The sequence below is a fragment of the Anguilla rostrata genome, chromosome 1 (assembly GCF_018555375.3).
Source record: "Anguilla rostrata isolate EN2019 chromosome 1, ASM1855537v3, whole genome shotgun sequence".
Taxonomy (NCBI): Eukaryota; Metazoa; Chordata; class Actinopteri; order Anguilliformes; family Anguillidae; genus Anguilla; species Anguilla rostrata.
The window spans coordinates 84,984,348-85,003,282 of record NC_057933.1 but is presented as its reverse complement, the minus strand read 5'-3'; the positions used below and the strand labels follow the sequence as shown (position 1 = coordinate 85,003,282).

At 51.8% G+C, this 18,935-nt stretch overlaps 2 protein-coding genes across 2 annotated transcripts in view; both read left to right on the top strand.

Annotated features, from left to right (window-relative positions):
- Nucleotides 1-1,540: 1,540 nt before the first annotated feature.
- Nucleotides 1,541-3,048, top strand: LOC135249131 (zinc finger MYM-type protein 4-like). Its single transcript, XM_064324460.1, has 3 exons — nt 1,541-1,795; nt 2,605-2,817; nt 2,989-3,048. Exons 1-3 carry the CDS (start codon nt 1,556-1,558, stop codon nt 3,046-3,048), a joined length of 513 nt encoding a protein of 170 aa, XP_064180530.1. The 5' UTR covers nt 1,541-1,555.
- Nucleotides 3,049-3,961: 913 nt separating this feature from the next.
- LOC135249061 (uncharacterized) overlaps nt 3,962-18,935 on the top strand; it is a 34,512-nt gene continuing 19,538 nt past the window's right edge. Inside the window, exons 1-13 of the mRNA XM_064324353.1 lie at nt 3,962-4,153; nt 5,277-5,645; nt 7,186-7,336; nt 7,888-8,060; nt 8,446-8,782; nt 9,257-9,373; nt 10,523-10,566; nt 11,158-11,299; nt 11,705-11,820; nt 12,919-13,054; nt 13,254-13,427; nt 15,639-16,047; nt 17,619-17,712. Coding sequence (XP_064180423.1) covers nt 3,977-4,153; nt 5,277-5,645; nt 7,186-7,336; nt 7,888-8,060; nt 8,446-8,782; nt 9,257-9,373; nt 10,523-10,566; nt 11,158-11,299; nt 11,705-11,820; nt 12,919-13,054; nt 13,254-13,427; nt 15,639-16,047; nt 17,619-17,712 — 2,439 coding nt within the window. The 5' untranslated portion in view covers nt 3,962-3,976. The remainder of the gene's footprint in view (nt 4,154-5,276; nt 5,646-7,185; nt 7,337-7,887; nt 8,061-8,445; nt 8,783-9,256; nt 9,374-10,522; nt 10,567-11,157; nt 11,300-11,704; nt 11,821-12,918; nt 13,055-13,253; nt 13,428-15,638; nt 16,048-17,618; nt 17,713-18,935) is intronic.

The window sequence follows — 18,935 nt, the reverse complement described above, 5'->3', positions numbered from 1 at the left end:
GGGCCTAGCCCGAACCATGAAAAACAGCCCCAGACTGAGGGGTGTCTAGATACTTTTAGTCATATAGTGTACATATTGTATATTTATGAGTGTGTTTGTGTGTGTTTGTGTTTGTGTTGTGTGTGTGTGTGTGTGTGTGTGTGTGTGTGTGTGTGTGTGTGTGTGTGTGTGTGTGTGTGTATGAGGTGTGTGTACCTATACATTTGTGTGTGTGTGTATGAGGTGTGTGTACCTATACATTTCTGTGTGTGTGTGTGTGTATGAGGTGTGTGTACCTATACATTTGTGTGTGTGTGTATGAGGTGTGTACCTTCATTCTGGTGTGTGTGCTGTGTATGAGGGTGGCGGGGTTGAGATTGTTACCCAAGTTTGTGGTGGCCGCGCATGCCTGTCCCGATATCGCCCCCAGTTCCACGCACCCCCTCTGCCCTCGCTCTCTGGGGCGGACGGCGTCGCGCACACCCCGAGTCTTCTGCGATCGACCGCCTACCCGCACCGCCCCCCCCATGCCACGCCCCAGCCAGGTCAGATGTCCTGCTCCGGCTGCACTAAAGTTCAGAATGTGTGACAGATAGCTACACACTTATGCTCCTCGCAGCTCTTACCACACACGTGTGCCTACCGCTGCATAACCTGCACCCACGCCCAAAGCGCCACACCAGGAAACCCACACTCCTGCTCAATCATGTGTATATAGCACACACTTTACTGTCTGCACATATATACCACACACTTTACTCTGCTTATATACCACACACTTTACTCTGCATATATACCACACACTTTACCGTCTGCACATATGTACCACACACTTTACTGTCCGTATATACCACACACTTTACCGTCTGCACATATGTACCACACACTTTACTGTCCGTATATACCACACACTTTACTGTCTGCACATATACCACACACTTTACTCTGCGTATATACCACATACTTTACTCTGCATCTGTACCACACACTTTACTCTGCTTATATACCACACACTTCACTCTGCGTATATACCACACACTTCACTCTGCGTATATACCACACACTTCACTCTGCACATATACCACACACGTTACTCTGCACGTATACCACACACGTTACTCTGCGTATACACCACACACGTTACTCTGCGTATACACCACACGCTTTACTCTGCGTATGTACCACACGCTTTACTCTGCGTGTATACCACACGCTTTACTCTGCGTGTATACCGCACACTTTACTCTGCGTGTATACCGCACACTTTACTCTGCGTGTATACCGCACACTTTACTCTGCGTATATACCACACACTTTACTCTGCGTATATACTACACACTTTACTCTGCGTATATACTACACACTTTACTCTGCGTATATACCACACGCTTTACTCTGCGTATATACTACACACTTTACTCTGCGTATATACTACACACTTTACTCTGCACATATACCACACACGTTACTCTGCGTATATACCACACACTTTACTCTGCGTATATACCACACACTTTACTCTGCGTATATACCACACACTTTACTCTGCGTATATACTACACACTTTACTCTGCGTATGTCTTCCCTTGAGTTTCCTCTGTGTGCGTGGCCCGTCCCAAGTGCTGTTTCTGTCTCCAGGGAGATCGTGAACCCGAAGGACGTGATCATCGCCCCCGTGGACGGGAACGGCACGGTGAAGAACTTCTGCAGCCAGGCCTGCCTCTCCTCCTTCGACGTGAAGCGCAACAGCAGCAGGGCCACGCAGTCCCCCGCCGACACCGCCATCAAGTGCAGCGTCTGCAAGAAGACTGCTGTGGTACGGGGGTCAGAGGTCGCTGGGGGGAGGGGGTGGGGTGGGTTTCTGAATCACGTTTCACCTCCCCTCGATGGGGAGCCAAGCACCAGGTCTCCATCTATCCCAGAGTTCCGTGCGTGCCATTTTGTTTTTAGCTGCACAGCTCCAGCTACCAGGCGCTGCAATTCTCGCTGCTGTTACCTGGCAACATGAGCTAACGTCAACACTGCCATATATGAACATTAGGAAATAATAACTCTGATAATATGAAGGGGTGAAGGCCCTGTTGCTCAGTGAGGGGGGGAGGGGGGGTGGTGGTGAAGGCCCTGTTGCTCAGTGGGGGGGGGGTGGGGGGGTAGGGGTGAAGGCCCTGTTGCTCAGTGGGGAGGTAGGGTGAAGGCCCTGTTGCTCAGTGGGGAGGTAGGGGTGAAGGCCCTGTTGCTCAGTGGGGAGGTAGGGGTGAAGGTCCTGTTGCTCAGTGAGGGGGGGTGGGAGGGTAGGGGTGAAGGCCCTGTTGCTCAGTAGGGGGGGGGGGTGGCGGTGAAGGCCCTGTTGCTCGGTCAGGGGGGTTGGTGGTGGTTGGTGGTGGTGGTGGTGGTGGTGGTGGTGAAGGCCCTGTTGCTCAGTGGGAGGTAGGGGTGAAGCCCTGTTGCTCAGTGGGAGGTAGGGTGAAGGTCCTGTTGCTCAGTGAGGGGGGTGGGTGGGGGGTAGGGTGAAGGCCCTGTTGCTCAGTAGGGGGGTGGGGGGTGGCGGTGAAGGCCCTGTTGCTCGGGTCAGGGGGGTGGTGGTGGTGAAGGCCCTGTTGCTCAGTGGAGCTGTCTCCCCCGCAGATTAACCACGAGGTGAACTTCCAGGGCGCGGTGCACAAGCTGTGCAGCGACGCCTGCTTCACGCGCTTCCGCTCCTCCAACAACCTGACCATGAACTGCTGTGAGACCTGCGCCACCTACTGCTACAGCGGCGTGGGGCACTGCCAGCTGCTGCAGATAGAGGGCGCCGTCCGGAAGTTCTGCAGCCCGCCCTGCCTCGCTGCCTACAAGCAGGTAACACCCCCCCCCCCATCCCATCCCGCTGCCTCACCCTGTCCCACCGTCCCCCCCCATGCTGTCTCACCCTGTCCACCGTCCCGCCCCCTGTCTCACCGTCCACCCCTCATCCGCCGTCCCTCCCCCGCCCCCCCGTCTCCCCGGTGACCGGCTGTGTGTGTGTTGCAGAAGAGCAGCAGGGTGGTCCCGGCTGCAGAGTCTGCCTGTGCAGGTGAGGCCGCTGCGTAGCAAAACAGTGTACGGGAGCCTGCCTGCTACTACGAGCCCACACTCCAGCTGCGGTACGCCTGCCACTCCCCACACACACGACCCACACCCTATCACAGCCAGTACACCCACACCACCCTATCACACACCACCCCCCATACACACACGTGACACCACCCCTTACACACACAACACCTAACACACACACCACACACACTTCAACTACACACACACTATCACACACAACCCCTCTAACACACACACACACACACCCCTACACACCACTACACCACACACACCCATCAACACACACACACACACACACACCTACACACACACACACACACACACACACACCTACACACACACACACATACACACACACACACACACACCCTACACACACACACCACACACACACACACACACACACCCCCTACACACACACACACACACACAATACACACACACCACCCTACACACACACATGCACACACACACACACACCACTATAACACACACACAACACACACACACTACACACACACACACCACTACACACACACACCACACACACACACCACACACACCACACACACCCTATACACACCACCAACACACAACACCTACACACACACCACACACAACACACACTACACACCTACACACACCACACACACACACACACCCTATACAACACACACACACACACCCTAACACATACACACACACACCCACACACACACCCTACAACACACTACACACCCTACACACACACACACCCTACACACACACACACACACACACACACCCTACACACACACACACACACCCTACACACACACAACACACACACACACACCCTACACACACACACACACACACACACACACACACACCCTATACACACACACACCCTATACACACACACACACACACACACACACATATGCACCCTACACATGCACACACACACACACACAGGTATGTAAGACTGATCTCCTGTGCAGGTGCCTCGTTCCCCTGCACCAGCTGCAGGGTGGTGGCGGTTCCGCAGTTCCACCTGGCCCTGAACGACGGCTCCATCCGCAACTTCTGCTCCTACAACTGCGTCCTCACCTTCCAGGTGAGGCTCGCTGGGTTCTGGGTTCTGGGGCTGGGTTCTGGATTCTGAGGCTGGGTTGGGTTCTGGGGCTCGCTGGGTTCTGGGTTCTGAGGCTGGGTTGGGTTCTGGGGCTCAGCTGGGTTCTGGGGCTGGGTTCTGAGGCTGGGTTGGGTTCTGGGGCTCAGCTGGGTTCTGGGTTCTGTGGCTGGGTTGGGTTCTGGGGCTCAGCTGGGTTCTGGGGCTGGGTTCTGAGGCTGGGTTGGGTTGGGTTCTGGGGCTCAGCTGGGTTCTGGGGCTCAGTTGGGTTCTGAGGCGGGGTTGGGTTCTGGGGCTCATTTGGGTTCTGGGTTCTGAGGTTTGGTTGGGTTGGGTTCTGGGGTTCTGAGGTTCGGTTGGGTTCTGGGGCTCAGCTGGGTTCTGAGGCTGGGTTGGGTTGGGTTCTGGGGATCAGCTGGGTTCTGGGTTCTTGGGGCTCAGTTGGGTTCTGGGGCTGGGCTGGGTTCTGGGGTTCTGAGGTTCGGTTGGGTTCTGGGGCTCAGCTGGGCTAACACTGCCATGCTTTGGTTGAAACTTTGTGCAGAAATGGACGGTTGGTGTACTTCGTCAGCTGTAGTTTTCGATGAAACCTCGCACAAATTAAGCTCTGTGGATGTTCTTGGGTAAGCCTGGTGTTCTATATTTGGAAAGAGACGTTGAGTTTTACGAGTGTAAATTTCTGGCCCTTTGAGGCCACAAAAGCTTGGACCCGTTGAGGGCTGTTGCATCAGGGCTAGCTGCCGCAGATATCTAGAAAACTCATCAGATGTCAGCGTAATTATCTGGATGGATATACAGTACTCTGGGTCAGTGGGAATATACCTTCATTTCATTCTTGGGTGAACTGGTTCATTAAGAAACGAGTTAATCTGGATTTGGGTGAATTATTAAACTGCACTGGGATTGCATTATGAAATATGTAGAACCAACAAGTAGATTTCTGGGGGGTTTAGGGGGTCAGTGAGAGTTCCTCATGTCTGAAACTTGTGTTGGCCCAAGTCTGCTGCTGTGGACTATATTTACCGAATAATATTTGCTGAGTTGCTGGCCACCACAGAGTGATGCGTTTCTGTGAGTCACTGAACGTGCTCTCTGTCTCCCCCTGTAGGCAAGCTTAAATAAAGTGCCCCCTCAGGGCCAGGTGAACGGAAGCTCTGCTGCCCCGGAGCCCCTCTCGGCCCCCCCTTCTGGTGTGCCCCTGCCCCCCCAGACTTCTGCAACCCTGCCCCCGCTCTCTGCTCCGCGGCACGGACAGGCCCCACCCCTCGGACCTGGCCCCGTACAGGCCCCTCCCTCGCCGTCGCCTCGCGGTCACGGCCCTGCCCTTCCCGCCATTTTGCCGCGTGGCCCCGCCCCTGCTCAGGCCCCGCCTTCCTTGGCGGGAGGCCCCGCCCCTCCCTCCCACGGCCTGGTGAAGCTGAGCTGCAGACAGTGTCGCCGACTCTTCTCCTCCAAACCAGAGCTGCTGCAGTTCAAGGTACCGGCATTTCAGCCATGATACTGCACTGCCTGTGTGGTGTCACGTTTATAACTGTCCCCCTCACTGCCTGTCTGGTGTCACGCTTATAACTGTCCCCCTCACTGCCTGTCTGGTGTCACGACTCATGCTTATAACTGTCCCTCTCACTGCCTGTCTGGTGTCACGCTTATAACTGTCCTCTCACTGTCTGTCTGGTGTCACGCTTATAACTGTCCTCTCACTGTCTGTCTGGTGTCACGCTTATAACTGTCCTCTCACTGTCTGTCTGTTGTCACGCGTATAACTGTCTGTCTGGTGTCACGCTTATAGCTGTCCTCTCACTGTCTGTCTGGTGTCACGCTTATATCCTTCCCCCTCACTGCCTGTCTGGTGTCACATTTATATCCTTCCCCCGCACCATCTGTTTGGTGCCACACCTATAACTGTCCCCCTCACTGTCTGCCTGGTGTCACGCTTATAACTGTCCCCCTTGGTGTCTGTAGTGTGAAAGTCTCTGCTGAGGGTATGGTATGTTTAACACTGCTGTGCTGACCACTAATAAAACACTGCTGTGTTTGCTGCCCTGTGTGTGTGTGTGTGTGTGTGTGTGTGTGTGTGTGTGAGTGAGTGTGTGTGTGTGTGTGTGCGTGCGTGTAATTGTTTCTCCGCTCCAGTGTGTGTGTGTGTGTGTGAGTGTGTGTGTGCGTGTGTGAGTAACTGTTTCTCCGCTCCAGTGTGTGTGAGTGCCTGTGTGTGTGCGTGTGTGAGTAACTGTTTCTCCGCTCCAGTGTGTGTGAGTGCCTGTGTGTGTGCGTGTGTGAGTAACTGTTTCTCCGCTCCAGTGTGTGTGAGTGCCTGTGTGTGTGTGTGTGCGTATGAGCGTGTGTGTGCGTGTGCGTGTGTGTGTGTGAGAGTAACGGTTTCTCCGCTCCCGTGTGTGTGTGTGTGTGTGAGAGCGTGTGTGTGCGTGCGTGCGAATGAGCGCACGCGCGTGTGTGTGTGTGTGAGTGCGTATGAGCGCGCGCGTGTGTGTGAGTGCGTATGAGCGCGCGTGTGTGTGTGAGTGCGTGTGAGCGCGCGTGTGTGTGTGCGTGCGTGCGTATGAGCGCGCCTGTGTGTGTGAGTGCGTATGAGCGTGCGTGTGTGAGTGCGTGTGAGCGCGCGTGTGTGTGTGAGTGCGTGTGAGCGCGTGTGTGTGTGTGCGTGCGTATGAGCGCGCCTGTGTGTGTGAGTGCGTATGAGCGTGCGTGTGAGCACACGTGTGTGTGTGTGTGAGTGCGTATGAGCGCGTGAGTGCGCGTGTGTGTGTGAGTGCGTGTGAGCGCGTGTGTGTGTGTGAGTGCGTATGAGTGTGTGTGTGTGTGAGAGAGTAACTGTTTCTCCGCTCCAGTGTGTGTGAGTGCGTGTGTGTGTGAGTGCGTATGAGCGCGCGTGTGTGTGTGCGTGCGTGAGTGCGCGTGTGTGTGTGAGTGCGTGTGAGCGCGCGTGTGTGTGTGAGTGCGTGTGAGCACACGTGTGTGTGTGTGTGTGTGTGAGAGTAACGGTTTCTCCGCTCCAGGGCCAGATGGTGCTGTTCTGTGGGAAGCTCTGCACGGAGGAGTACAGGAAGCTGAACTTCGTGACTGCGAGGTGCGAGTACTGCAAGCTCGACAAGATGCTCCGGGACGTGGTCAAGTTCAACCATGTGGACCGCCCCTTCTGCAGCGAGGGTCAGTTCCAGCACACCTCTCTCCTTCTTCTCCCTCTTTCTCTCCTTCTCCCTCTCCCTCCCTTCCTCTCTCTCTGCCCTGATTCACTCCCCAGACCTGATTCTACTAATTAGCAGCTCAACAAAATCTCTAGCTGTTGATTGGTGTGTGCTTTGTTAGGGAGTGAAAGCCTTCAGGATTGTAAATGTCCAGGAACCGAGTCGGTTACCACTGCTCCAGCGGAAGGCAGCTAGGTTGTTACCATTAATACTAGTAACCAGCTCACCTTTATTTGGGTAAATCTGACTACAGAGATAAGCTGCTCAGCTTCAGTAACAGACTGCAGAGTGTTTGGGTTTTATGCCTGGAGAGACTGTTCTACTCGCTAGCCAGCCAACAAAAGGTATATAGTCCATCCTTTCTTTTAGAAGCCGATGAATTATTGATGAATCACTGAGTTACTGATTGGCCAGTACTTTGTGTGTGTGCCCCTGTGTTTGTGTGACTGTGTGCCCCTGTGTTTGTGTGACTGTGTGTCCCTGTGTTTGTGTGACTGTGTGTCCGTACGTCAGGCTGTAAGTTGCTCTTTAAGCACGACCTGGCCAAGCGGACGGGGAACCCGTGTCGGACCTGTGCCTACTGCACCAACACGGCCCAGAAGATGATCCAGAACCACTTCGGCGGGAAGCTGGAGGAGTTCTGCAAGGAGGAGTGCATGGCTCTGTACACAGTGCTGTTCTACCAGGTCAGAACCATCACTTCCTCTCACACAGAGGGATCACTTCCTGTCACAGAGCGATCACTTCCTGTCACACAGAGAGAGCATTTATTTTCACACAGAGATCACTTCCTGTCACACAGTGAACACACATAACACTGTATTAGGAGTATTAGGGTCGTATCTGTGTAAGCTGAGTTGGTGTACAGTCGAGCTGCAGGGTGTGCTGATCAGCAGTTTATCAGGTACAGCAGTAAATTCAGTTCAGCGGGGTTCTTGGGTCTGAATTTTCTGCTGGTATCTGGGAGAAACTAAAACCAGAAATCTGTGGGTTCTCCAGGGCCTGGCTAAGTGACCCCGCTGTGTACCTGTGAGCGATGAGGTATTAACCCCCCCCCCCCCCACCCCCCAGATGGCCAAGTGTGACTGGTGTCTGCGGCAGGGGAAGCTGCTGGAGTCTCAGAAGTGGCTGGGAGAGATGAAGCACTTCTGCGACCTGTCCTGCCTGCTGCTCTTCAATCACCAACAGAGCAGCACTTGCGATCGGCAGCACAACCAGAGCAGCCAGAGCAGCCCCTACGAGCAGCCACAAGCCCAGACCAGCCCCTACGAGCAGCCGCAAGCCCAGACCAGCCCCTACGAGCAGCCATACCCCCCGAGCAGCACCTACGAGCAGCAACACCCCCCGAGCAGCACCTACGAGCAGCAACACCCACAGCTCTCTGGCGCCATCGCCCTTCCCCCGCACAGTACGTCTTTCTGTACAATACCGTCCTCCTGTTGCCAGGCAACAGTAACGTTATAAATTAATTTCTAGTTCTGTATTTGATTGATGGGGACTGATGCATAGGGATAAATTGAGTAAAATTGCGGCCAGGGCATTTGTTTTGTTTGCTGTTGTCTTGGCCGATTTTAGCTCGGTCGCTGAGCAAGAAATGTTCTAATTCCAACTAGCACTGCCTAACTGGCTAGCTAGCTAACGTAATGCTATCTGACTGGTGCTAGTGGTGAAACCTATGAGGAAGTCTATACTGCTAATCTAAAACAGACAATGGTAAGACAAGTATAATTTATTATAAGTCCTTTTTATGTTTTATATTATACATATCACCAGTTGTACCAGTACATTTATCGCTTATCAACTTTGAAGTGTTAAAAACATTTGTAATTGAAATGTGTAACTGTACACTGCAGTAAGTATGAACATCCCCCCCCGCCCCCAGTTCCCACAGGTGCCGTCCCAGCCTGTATTGCCCCCCTGCCCCCCCCTGCCGGGGCACCTGCCGTGTCCCACCTCCCTGTCTACGCCTCCAAGGAAGCCACGCCCGTCACGCTAACTGGTGTCCTCGCGGCCCCAGGACGCTGTCGCAACCTGCCTCCGTACATCCTAGTCACTTCCTACATACGTGTACAGCTATACTGTACAACCTCTTCGTAGCTATTCGCTACAATACCTCGTACGTCAGCTATATGCCAACTCCGACACTATTACGAACATCGCTCACGTCATTATGCTCCATCTGTCGACAGTCCTTACGCATCATCCTGGTCTACCTTCTGCTACCAACGCTGTCACAGACCCTTCATACTGCTCCAGTAACGCTGCTGTATGGTACAGTCCTTATTACTGCATACCAATAACCTGCTGTACGGTACAGTCCTTATTACTGCATACCAATAACCTGCTGTACGGTACAGTCCTTATTACTGCATACCAATAACCTGCTGTACGGTACAGTCCTTATTACTGCATACCAATAACCTGCTGTACGGTACAGTCCTTATTACTGCATACCAATAACCTGCTGTACGGTACAGCCCTTATTACTGCATACCAATAACCTGCTGTACGGTACAGTCCTTATTACTGCATACCAATAACCTGCTGTACGGTACAGTCCTTATTACTGCATACCAATAAACTGCTGTACGGTACAGCCCTTATTACAGAATACCAATAACCTGCTGTGCGGTACAGTCCTTATTACTGCATACCAATAACCTGCTGCACGGTAGTCATTATTACTGCATACCAATGAACTGCTGTGCGGTACAGACCTTATTACGATACCAATAACCTGCTGTGCGGTACAGTCCTTATTACTGCATACCAATAACCTGCTGTACGGTAGTCATTATTACTGCATACCAATGAACTGCTGTGCGGTACAGACCTTATTACTGCATACCAATAACCTCCTGTACGGTACAGCCCTTATTACTGGATATCTATAACCTGCTGTATGGTACAGTCCTTATTACTGCATACCAATAACCTGCTGTACGGTACAGTCATTATTACTGCATACCAATAACCTGCTCTACGGTACAGTCATTATTACTGGATACCAATAACCTGCAGTATGGTACAGTCCTTATTACTGCATACCAATAACCTGCTGTACAGTAAAGTCATTAGCATATGTCTGTGTTTTTGAGAAGTCTGTTTTTTAACCTGTCAGTTTGGTAATGAAGTCTGTATTTTGCAGGGGCTGTTCCCACAGCACTCATCCAGGCCAGGATCAATGGAGACGTGAGTGTGTGTGTGCGTGCTTGCATGTGTGTATGTGCGTGCGTGCGTGCGTGTGCCTGCGCATGTGTTCGTGTATGTTTGTGTGCGTGCGTGCGTGCGTGCGTGCGTGCGTGCGTGTGTGTGTGTGAGAGACTGTTTGTTTATGTTTTTTGTCTTTTGGCATGGTTGTAGGCCTGCATACATGTATTCGTGTCTATGACCCCGTCTTTAGGGGTGTGGGCATGCCTGCAGCTGCAGTAATGCTGGTTTGTTGCAGTAATGCAGATTTGCTGTGCAGGCAAGCAGCTGCAGTAATGCAGGTTTATTGCAGTAATGCTGGTTTATTGCAGTAACGCAGGTTTGTTGCAGTAATGCAGGTCAGTTGCAGTAATGCAGATTTGTTGCTGTAACGCAGGTTTGTTGCAGTAATGCAGATTTGCTGTGCAGGCAAGCAGCTGCAGTAATGCAGGTTTGTTGCAGTAATGCAGGTTTGTTGCAGTAATGCAGATTTGCTGTGCAGGCAAGCAGCTGCAGTAATGCAGGTTAGTTGTAGTGATGCAGGTTTGTTGCAGTAACGCAGGTTTGTTGCAGTAATGCAGATTTGTTGCGCAGGCGAGCACGCAGACAGATGCAATGAAGCTCCCGGCCCCGCCCCGCAGGGTGCTGAAGAACAAGGCTCTGCTCTGCAGGCCCATCAGCCAGAACAAGGGAACCATGTGCAAACCACACCAGAAGAGTGTGGAGTCTCAGACAGGTGTGTGCATGCACACGCATAAGTACATACATACATGCCCATATACATACACACATTCACACGTACATACATACATGCCCACATACATGCATGCCCATATACATACACACATGCACACGCATACGTACATACATGCATGCCCATATACATACACACATGCGCATGCACACACGTACGTTCATACATGCATGCCCATATACATACACGCGTATAAATACACACGTGCATGCAAGCAAACATACATGCATGCATGCCTGTGTACATACACACATGCACAGAAACATGCACATACGCATGCAGGCACATACACACGGCAAACACATTGCGAATAATATATAAATGCTTCTACGCGGCGTTCTAATGGTGATTCTCTGTGTGTGTGCACGCGCGCGTATTCGTTCCCAGATGAAGTGCACGGGCAGAAGATCCTGGTGTTGCCGGTTCCTGTACCTGTCTTCATTCCTGTGCCGATGCACCTGTACTCCCAGTACACCCCCCTCCCTGTGGGATTGCCTGTACCGGTATGCCTACACCCACCTCCACCTGTACTACACCCGCACATCCCCAGCTTTTACTACACCCTCACACCTCACCTGTACTACTCCACCTGTACTACACCCTCACACCTCCAGCTTTACTACACCCTCACACCTCACCTGTACTACTCCACCTGTACTACACCCTCACACCTCCAGCTTTTACTACACCCTCACACCTCACCTGTACTACTCCACCTGTACTACACCCTCACACCTCCAGCTTTACTACACCCTCACACCTCACCTGTACTACACCTGTGCAACTCCACCTGTACTACACCCTCACACCTCCACCTGTACTACACCATCACACCTCCAGCTGTACTACACTCTCACACCTCACCTGTACTACACTGTCACACCTCCACCTGTACTACACCCTCACAACTCCAGCTGTACTACATCCTCACACCTCTAGCTGTACTACACCCACCTCACCTGTGCTACATCCTCACACCTCCACCTGTACTATACCTGCACCACCCCACCTGTACTACACCCACTTCACCTGTGCTACATCCTCACACCTCCACCTGTACTACACCCACCTCACCTGTGCTACATCCTCACACCTCCACCTGTACTACACCCACCTCACCTGTGCTACATCCTCACACCTCCACCTGTACTACATCCACCTCACCTGTGCTATATCCTCACACTTCCACCTGTACTACACCAACCTCACCTGTGCTACATCCTCACACCTCCACCTGTACTACACCCACCTCACCTGTGCTACATCCTCATACCTCCACCTGTACTACACCCACTTCCATGTATACTGTTCCTACACAAGCTGTTCCTCCTGTATTGCCAGTGCTTACCTGTGGGCTGTGTTCACTTGTGCAGGTGCACTTTGTGTCTGTGTCCGTGTGTTCATATCTTCCTGTGTCCATATATTCACGTGTACATATGTTCCTGTGTCCGTATGTTCATGTGTTTCTTTGTTCTTGTGTCCATATGTTCATGTGTAAATATGTTCCTGTTGTCCATATGGTCCTGTGTTCATATGTTTGCATGTTCATGTGTCCATATATTAATGTGTTCATATTTTTGTGTGCTTGTGTGTTCCTGTAGCTGCCTGTGCCGCTGTTTGTACCTTCCTCACTGGACCGGACTGAGAGCAGTGCACACCCAGCTCCGAACAGCCCCCCCGACCAGGATATGGCGGAGGAAGAGGAGGGGGAGAGGGACAAACCCATCTCTTATGGAGGTATCGGAGCGGGGGAATAGAGGAGGGATTGTAGGTGACGTTGTAATGTTGATTTTGTGTTGCTTGTATTGTTGATTTGTGTTGTTTGTATTGTTGATTTTGTGTTGTTTGTAATGTTGATTTTGTGTTGTATGTAATGTTGTAATGTTGATTGTGTTGTTTGTAATGTTGATTCTGTGTTGTTTAATGCTGTGCTCAGACCAGGGCAGCACGTACAGTGGGGATTTGGAGTCGGAGGGCTTGTCCACGCCCCGCAGCTGGGAGGAGGAGCCAGCCCCCGGCACGCAGCGATTGGGCCCCTCCGACCAGCAGGACTCTCCCGCCCCCTCTGCCACGCTCCCGTTACTGGACCTGGAGGCCGACTTCCCACTCGGTCAGCGCCACCAACCGTGAAACAACACCAAAACACACACCATCACCGCCTACCGCGAAACAACACCAAAACACACACCATCACCGCCTACCGCGAAACAACACCAAAACACACGCCAACACCGCCAACCGCGAAACAACACCAAAACACACACCATCACCGCCAACCACGAAACCACACCAAAACGCACACCATCACCGCCAACCGCGAAACAACACCAAAACACACGCCAGCACCGCCAACCGCGAAACAACACCAAAACACACACCATCACCGCCAACCGCGAAACAACACCAAAACACACACCATCACCGCCAACCGCGAAACAACACCAAAACACACGCCAGCACCGCCAACCGCGAAACAACACCAAAACACACACCATCACCGCCAACCGCGAAACAACACCAAAACACACACCAGCACCGCCAACTGCGAAACAACACCAAAACACACGCCAGCACCGCCAACTGCGAAACAACACCAAAACACACACCATCACCACCAACTGCGAAACAACACCAAAACACACGCCAGCACCGCCAACCGCGAAACAACACCCAAAACACACGCAACACCAGCACAACTCAACACCAACTCCAGCACAACTCAGCACCAACACCAGCACAACTCAACACCAACTCCAGCACAACTCAGCACCAACACACACCAGCACAACTCAACACCCTCTCCAGCACAACTCAGCACCAACACCAGCTCAACTCAACACCAACACACACCAACACCAGCACAACTCAACACCCACTCCAGCAGAACTCAGCACCAACACCAGCTCAACTCAACACCAACACACACCAACACCAGCACAACTCAACACCCACTCCAGCACAACTCAAGACCAACACCAGCACAGTTCAACACCAACTCCAGCACAACTCAGCACCAACACCAGCTCAACTCAACACCAACACACACCAACACCAGCACAACTGAACACCAGCACAATTCAACACCAACTCCAGCACAACTCAACACCAACTCCAGCACAACTCAACACCAACTCCAGCACAACTCAACACCAACTCCAGCACAACTCAACACCAACTCCAACTCAACACCAACACACACCAACACCAGCACAACTCAACACCCACTCCAGCACAACTCAAGACCAACACCAGCACAGTTCAACACCAGCACAACTCAACACCCTCTCCAGCACAACTCAGCACCAACACCAGCTCAACTCAACACCAACACACACCAACACCAGCACAACTCAACACCAGCACAATTCAACACCAACTCCAGCACAACTCAACACCAACACAACTCAACACCAACTCCAGCACAACTCAACACCAACACACACCAACACCAGCACAACTCATCACCAACAGCAGCACAGCTCAACACCAGCACAACTCAACACCAACACCAGCACAGCTCAACAGCATCTCCAGTACAACTCAACACCAACTTCAGCACAACTCCGTACCAACACAGCTCAACACCAACTCCAGCACAACTCAACACCATCACCATCACCAGCACAACTCATCACCAACTCCAGCACAACTCAACACCAGCACAATGCAACACCAGCACAACTCAACACCATCACCAGCACAACTCATCACCAACTCCAGCATAACTCAACACCAGCACAACTCAACACTAAATCCAGCACAACTCTACACCAGCACAACTCAACACCGACTCCGGCACAACTCAGCACTAACACCAGCACAACTCAACACCAAAACCAGCACAACTCATCACCAACTCCAGCACAACTCAACACCAGCACAACTCAACACCAACTCCAGCACAACTCAACACTAAATCCAGCACAACTCTGCACCAACACCAGCACAACTCAACACCGACTCCGGCACAACTCAGCACTAACACCAGCACAACTCAACACCAACACCAACCCCGGCTCAACTCGACACCAAAACCAGCACAGCCCAACACTGACAGCTGCACAACTCAACACCAACATCAGATTAACCCAACACCAACACCAGCACAACCCAAAACCAAATCCAAAACCTGTACAACCCAACACCAGCAAAAATGAAAAATTAACCCCAACACCAGCACAACCTAAAATCAACACCAGCACAACCTAAAATCAACACCAGCACAACCAAACAACAACACAGCCCAGCCTGCTAACTAATGTGCCATGTGAGGGTTCAGGGGGCGATTCTAATCTTGCATTGTGGGTGTTTTTTGTTGCAGAGTCCTTGGAGCCAGAGTCCGGTAAAGGCCTGAGTGTGACCCTGCGACACAGAGGCAGCCGGAGACCCCGAGACAGCTTCCCCCCCAGGAAACGGGTACGACCCGCTTCCCCCGAACCCCAAGACCTTCCATCCACATCTGAACCTGAATCTCAAGATCGCCCGTGCACATCTAAATCTGAATCTAAAGACTGCCCGTCCACATCTAAACCTGAATCTAAGATCGCCCGTTCACATCTAAATCTCAAGATCGCCCGTTCACATCTAAATCTAAATCTCAAGATTGCCCGTTCACATCTAAATCTGAATCTAAAGATCGCCCGTTCACATCTAAATCTGAATCTCAAGACTGCCCGTCCACATCTAAATCTGAATCTCAAGAATGCCCGTCCACATCTAAACCTGAACCTGTAGATCTCCCGTTCACATCTAAATCTCAACCTCAAGGTCTCCTACTTGCATCTAAATCTGAATCTCCAAAGCGCCCGTTCACATCTAAACCTGAAACGCGAGAGCGCCCGTTCACATCTAAACCTGAAACGCGAGAGCGCCCGTTCACATCTAAATCTGAATCTCCAAAACGCCCGTTCACATCTAAACCTGGACATCGAAGCGTCCCCCTCCCTGACCCTCGATATTTCCCCCATCCTGAACCTAGAAACCACCCGTTTGCCTATGGCCCTGAACACCGGAATCTCCCCCACCCTCGGCTTCGAAACCTCCACCAGCGGGGACCCCGAAACTTCCCGCGCCCTGGTCCCAGAAACCGTCCTTTCTCTTCCAGTCGGGAACCGCGGCACTTCCCACACCGTCCTTACCCTGATGGCTTCTAACACCCTGAACCTCCGCCCCTCTGCCCCTCACCCTACCCCTCACCCCCTTAAAAATGCCCCTAGTCCACAAGCTCCCCTGACCGAATTAATCTCCAGCCCTGCGTTCAGTGAAGGGTCTCTGCAGCTGTAGGTGGTTGCAGACCCACCCCACCGCTATTATGTCTACCTCAGCAACACCCGGTGCCACTTCCAAACCTCCAAACGTTTTAACTGAGTCTCGCCGGGGTGAGCGGTCCGTTACTGCCGCCTCAGCCACCAGAGGGCGCCCTACAGCAGCACATTTTGCAAGCCACACCCGCTGGAACACCAGCCAATGGGAATCCTGAGACGTCGGAGTTTTCTGAGCACCAGCGAGGAGGGGAGAACTCCAGCGTTGTCCTGTGAGTATCCGCTGGCCTCCTATCTGCCCCTGCATAGACAGTCATTTTTATTTTTTATTTTTGGGGGGGGGGGAAAGCTGTATAACTCTGTTTTTCTTTTGTTCCTGAGGCAGCTGTTCCTCCAGCTGATTGGGCCCCCGGGGGTGTTGGGGGGGTTACACCGACACCCCCACAGGCCGCCGAGGAAGCCCCTCTCTCCCAGCGCCTGCAGGGTGGATTGTCCTGGAGGGGAAGGGAAGCGGACTGTGGCGCTTCAGTGGAGAGTTTTGGGGGTTGATGCCCTGAGAAAAACGGTGTGACAGCATCCCGCCCCCCCCACCCCCACCCCCCCCAGAAAAGAGGCCGGACAGATCAAAGGTGGAAACGCTCTGCGCCCCTTTTTGCTCCATTTTTGGGAGACCGGGGTGCCCCCCGCAGAATGTGAAGACTGGGAGATTTGGGGGCTCGGTCCGTGCTCCGCCGTCTCCTTGTGGAGAGATTCCTCTGCAGCCCCGTGCCCGGGGCGGACTCGGTGCAGTTCTGCTAATCGCCCTCTAGGGGGAGTCCTGCACAGCCGAATAGGCTCTAATGAGAGGCATCCTCAGAGCTGAGGGTGCTGGGAAGGCGCTGAAGGGCCTGCAGTCATCCTGTCTTGAGTTTAACTGAGTTTAACTGTCCGTTAGTTTTAAAACACACACTGCTCTTCCCATTGCTAAGCAACACTGCTGTTCCCATTGCTAAGCAACACTGCTGTTCCCATTGCTCAGCTGCTGTGGGCTGTTCGTTCAGCCCGCGCTATGAAACACTGGACCTGGTGAAGCGCCGGTGGGTCTCACTGGCTCGTCCTCCTGTCAGTCATGTGCCCGGCCGGAAGTCTGCTTGGGTATGAGTCACCGTCGGGCAGCGGCACACGAAGGTTACTCTCCGAGACAAATTCGTTTTTGTGCGTCTGTGCTGCTGTTAACCGCTCTCTGTGATTGTAGTATATTCATTTTTAACGAGTTGTCTGATAAGTGTCCCCTTCCCTGTCTTATATTTGTGTTGTTCACGCAGGGCGGTGATGTTTCACTGCGCCAACCTTTTCTGAAGTAAATATTCTCATTTTCAAAAAGCTCGCTTTCCCGTGTTTGATTTACACGCGTTTCTCTGAAGTGCGTCTCTGGTACGACTGTTTCACAGCATATCATTTAAAATCACAGTGAGAATTTGTAATATTTAGGATAGTAGGATACTCTTACTACTGCACTCTTAGAATTACATTTTTATGAAAATTAAAAAGAGTACTAAGTTCTTTGGAATATTCCTTTAATTCTTGTTGTTCTTTAATCTTGGCTGATTAATTCCTAGTATTTGCTTCTTCAAAAGCTTCTTCTGGTGAAAACCTCCCCAGAGCTGAGCTCTGCATGCAGCTCCTCAGCTCTTTGCATCTTCCACAGATTTAATGAATTATTTAAAAATCAAGCAATGTAAAATAAGTACAAAAAAACAAACCCCTTATTTCAAGCAAATACGCTGGCTGAGTGCTGGGTAGGTTTTTTGGGGGGAGGGAAATCACTGCCCTTAGGGCTGCATGGTTCAGCTCGAGGGAAATCACTGCCCTTAGGGCTGCATGGTTCAGCTCGAGGGAAATCACTGCCCTTAGGGCTGCATGGTTCAGCTCGAGGGAAATCACTGCCCTTAGGGCTGCATGGTTCAGCTCGAGGGAAATCACTGCCCTTAGGGCTGCATGGTTCAGCTCGAGGGAAATCACTGCCCTTAGGGCTGCATGGTTCAGCTCGAGGGAAATCACTGCCCTTAGGGCTGCATGGTTCAGCTCGAAAAATCCAATATTGCCAATATTTAGGAAATATATATTGCTTAATTTAGGAAATATAGCTGCAGTCAGTAACTACGGTGGCCAAGCACTCACTAATGCAAATGCAAAAAAAACCCCATATATGCATGTTCCTAATGAGGTGCTTAGTCAGCCAAGCAAGTGTCAAAAGTACAAAAAATGATTTAAAAATATATATATTTTAAATTACTATTTAATAAATTACATTTTTTAAATATATATATATATATTTTTTTTAGAATTTGCAGAACTCCATAGCACTCCTTGGTAAT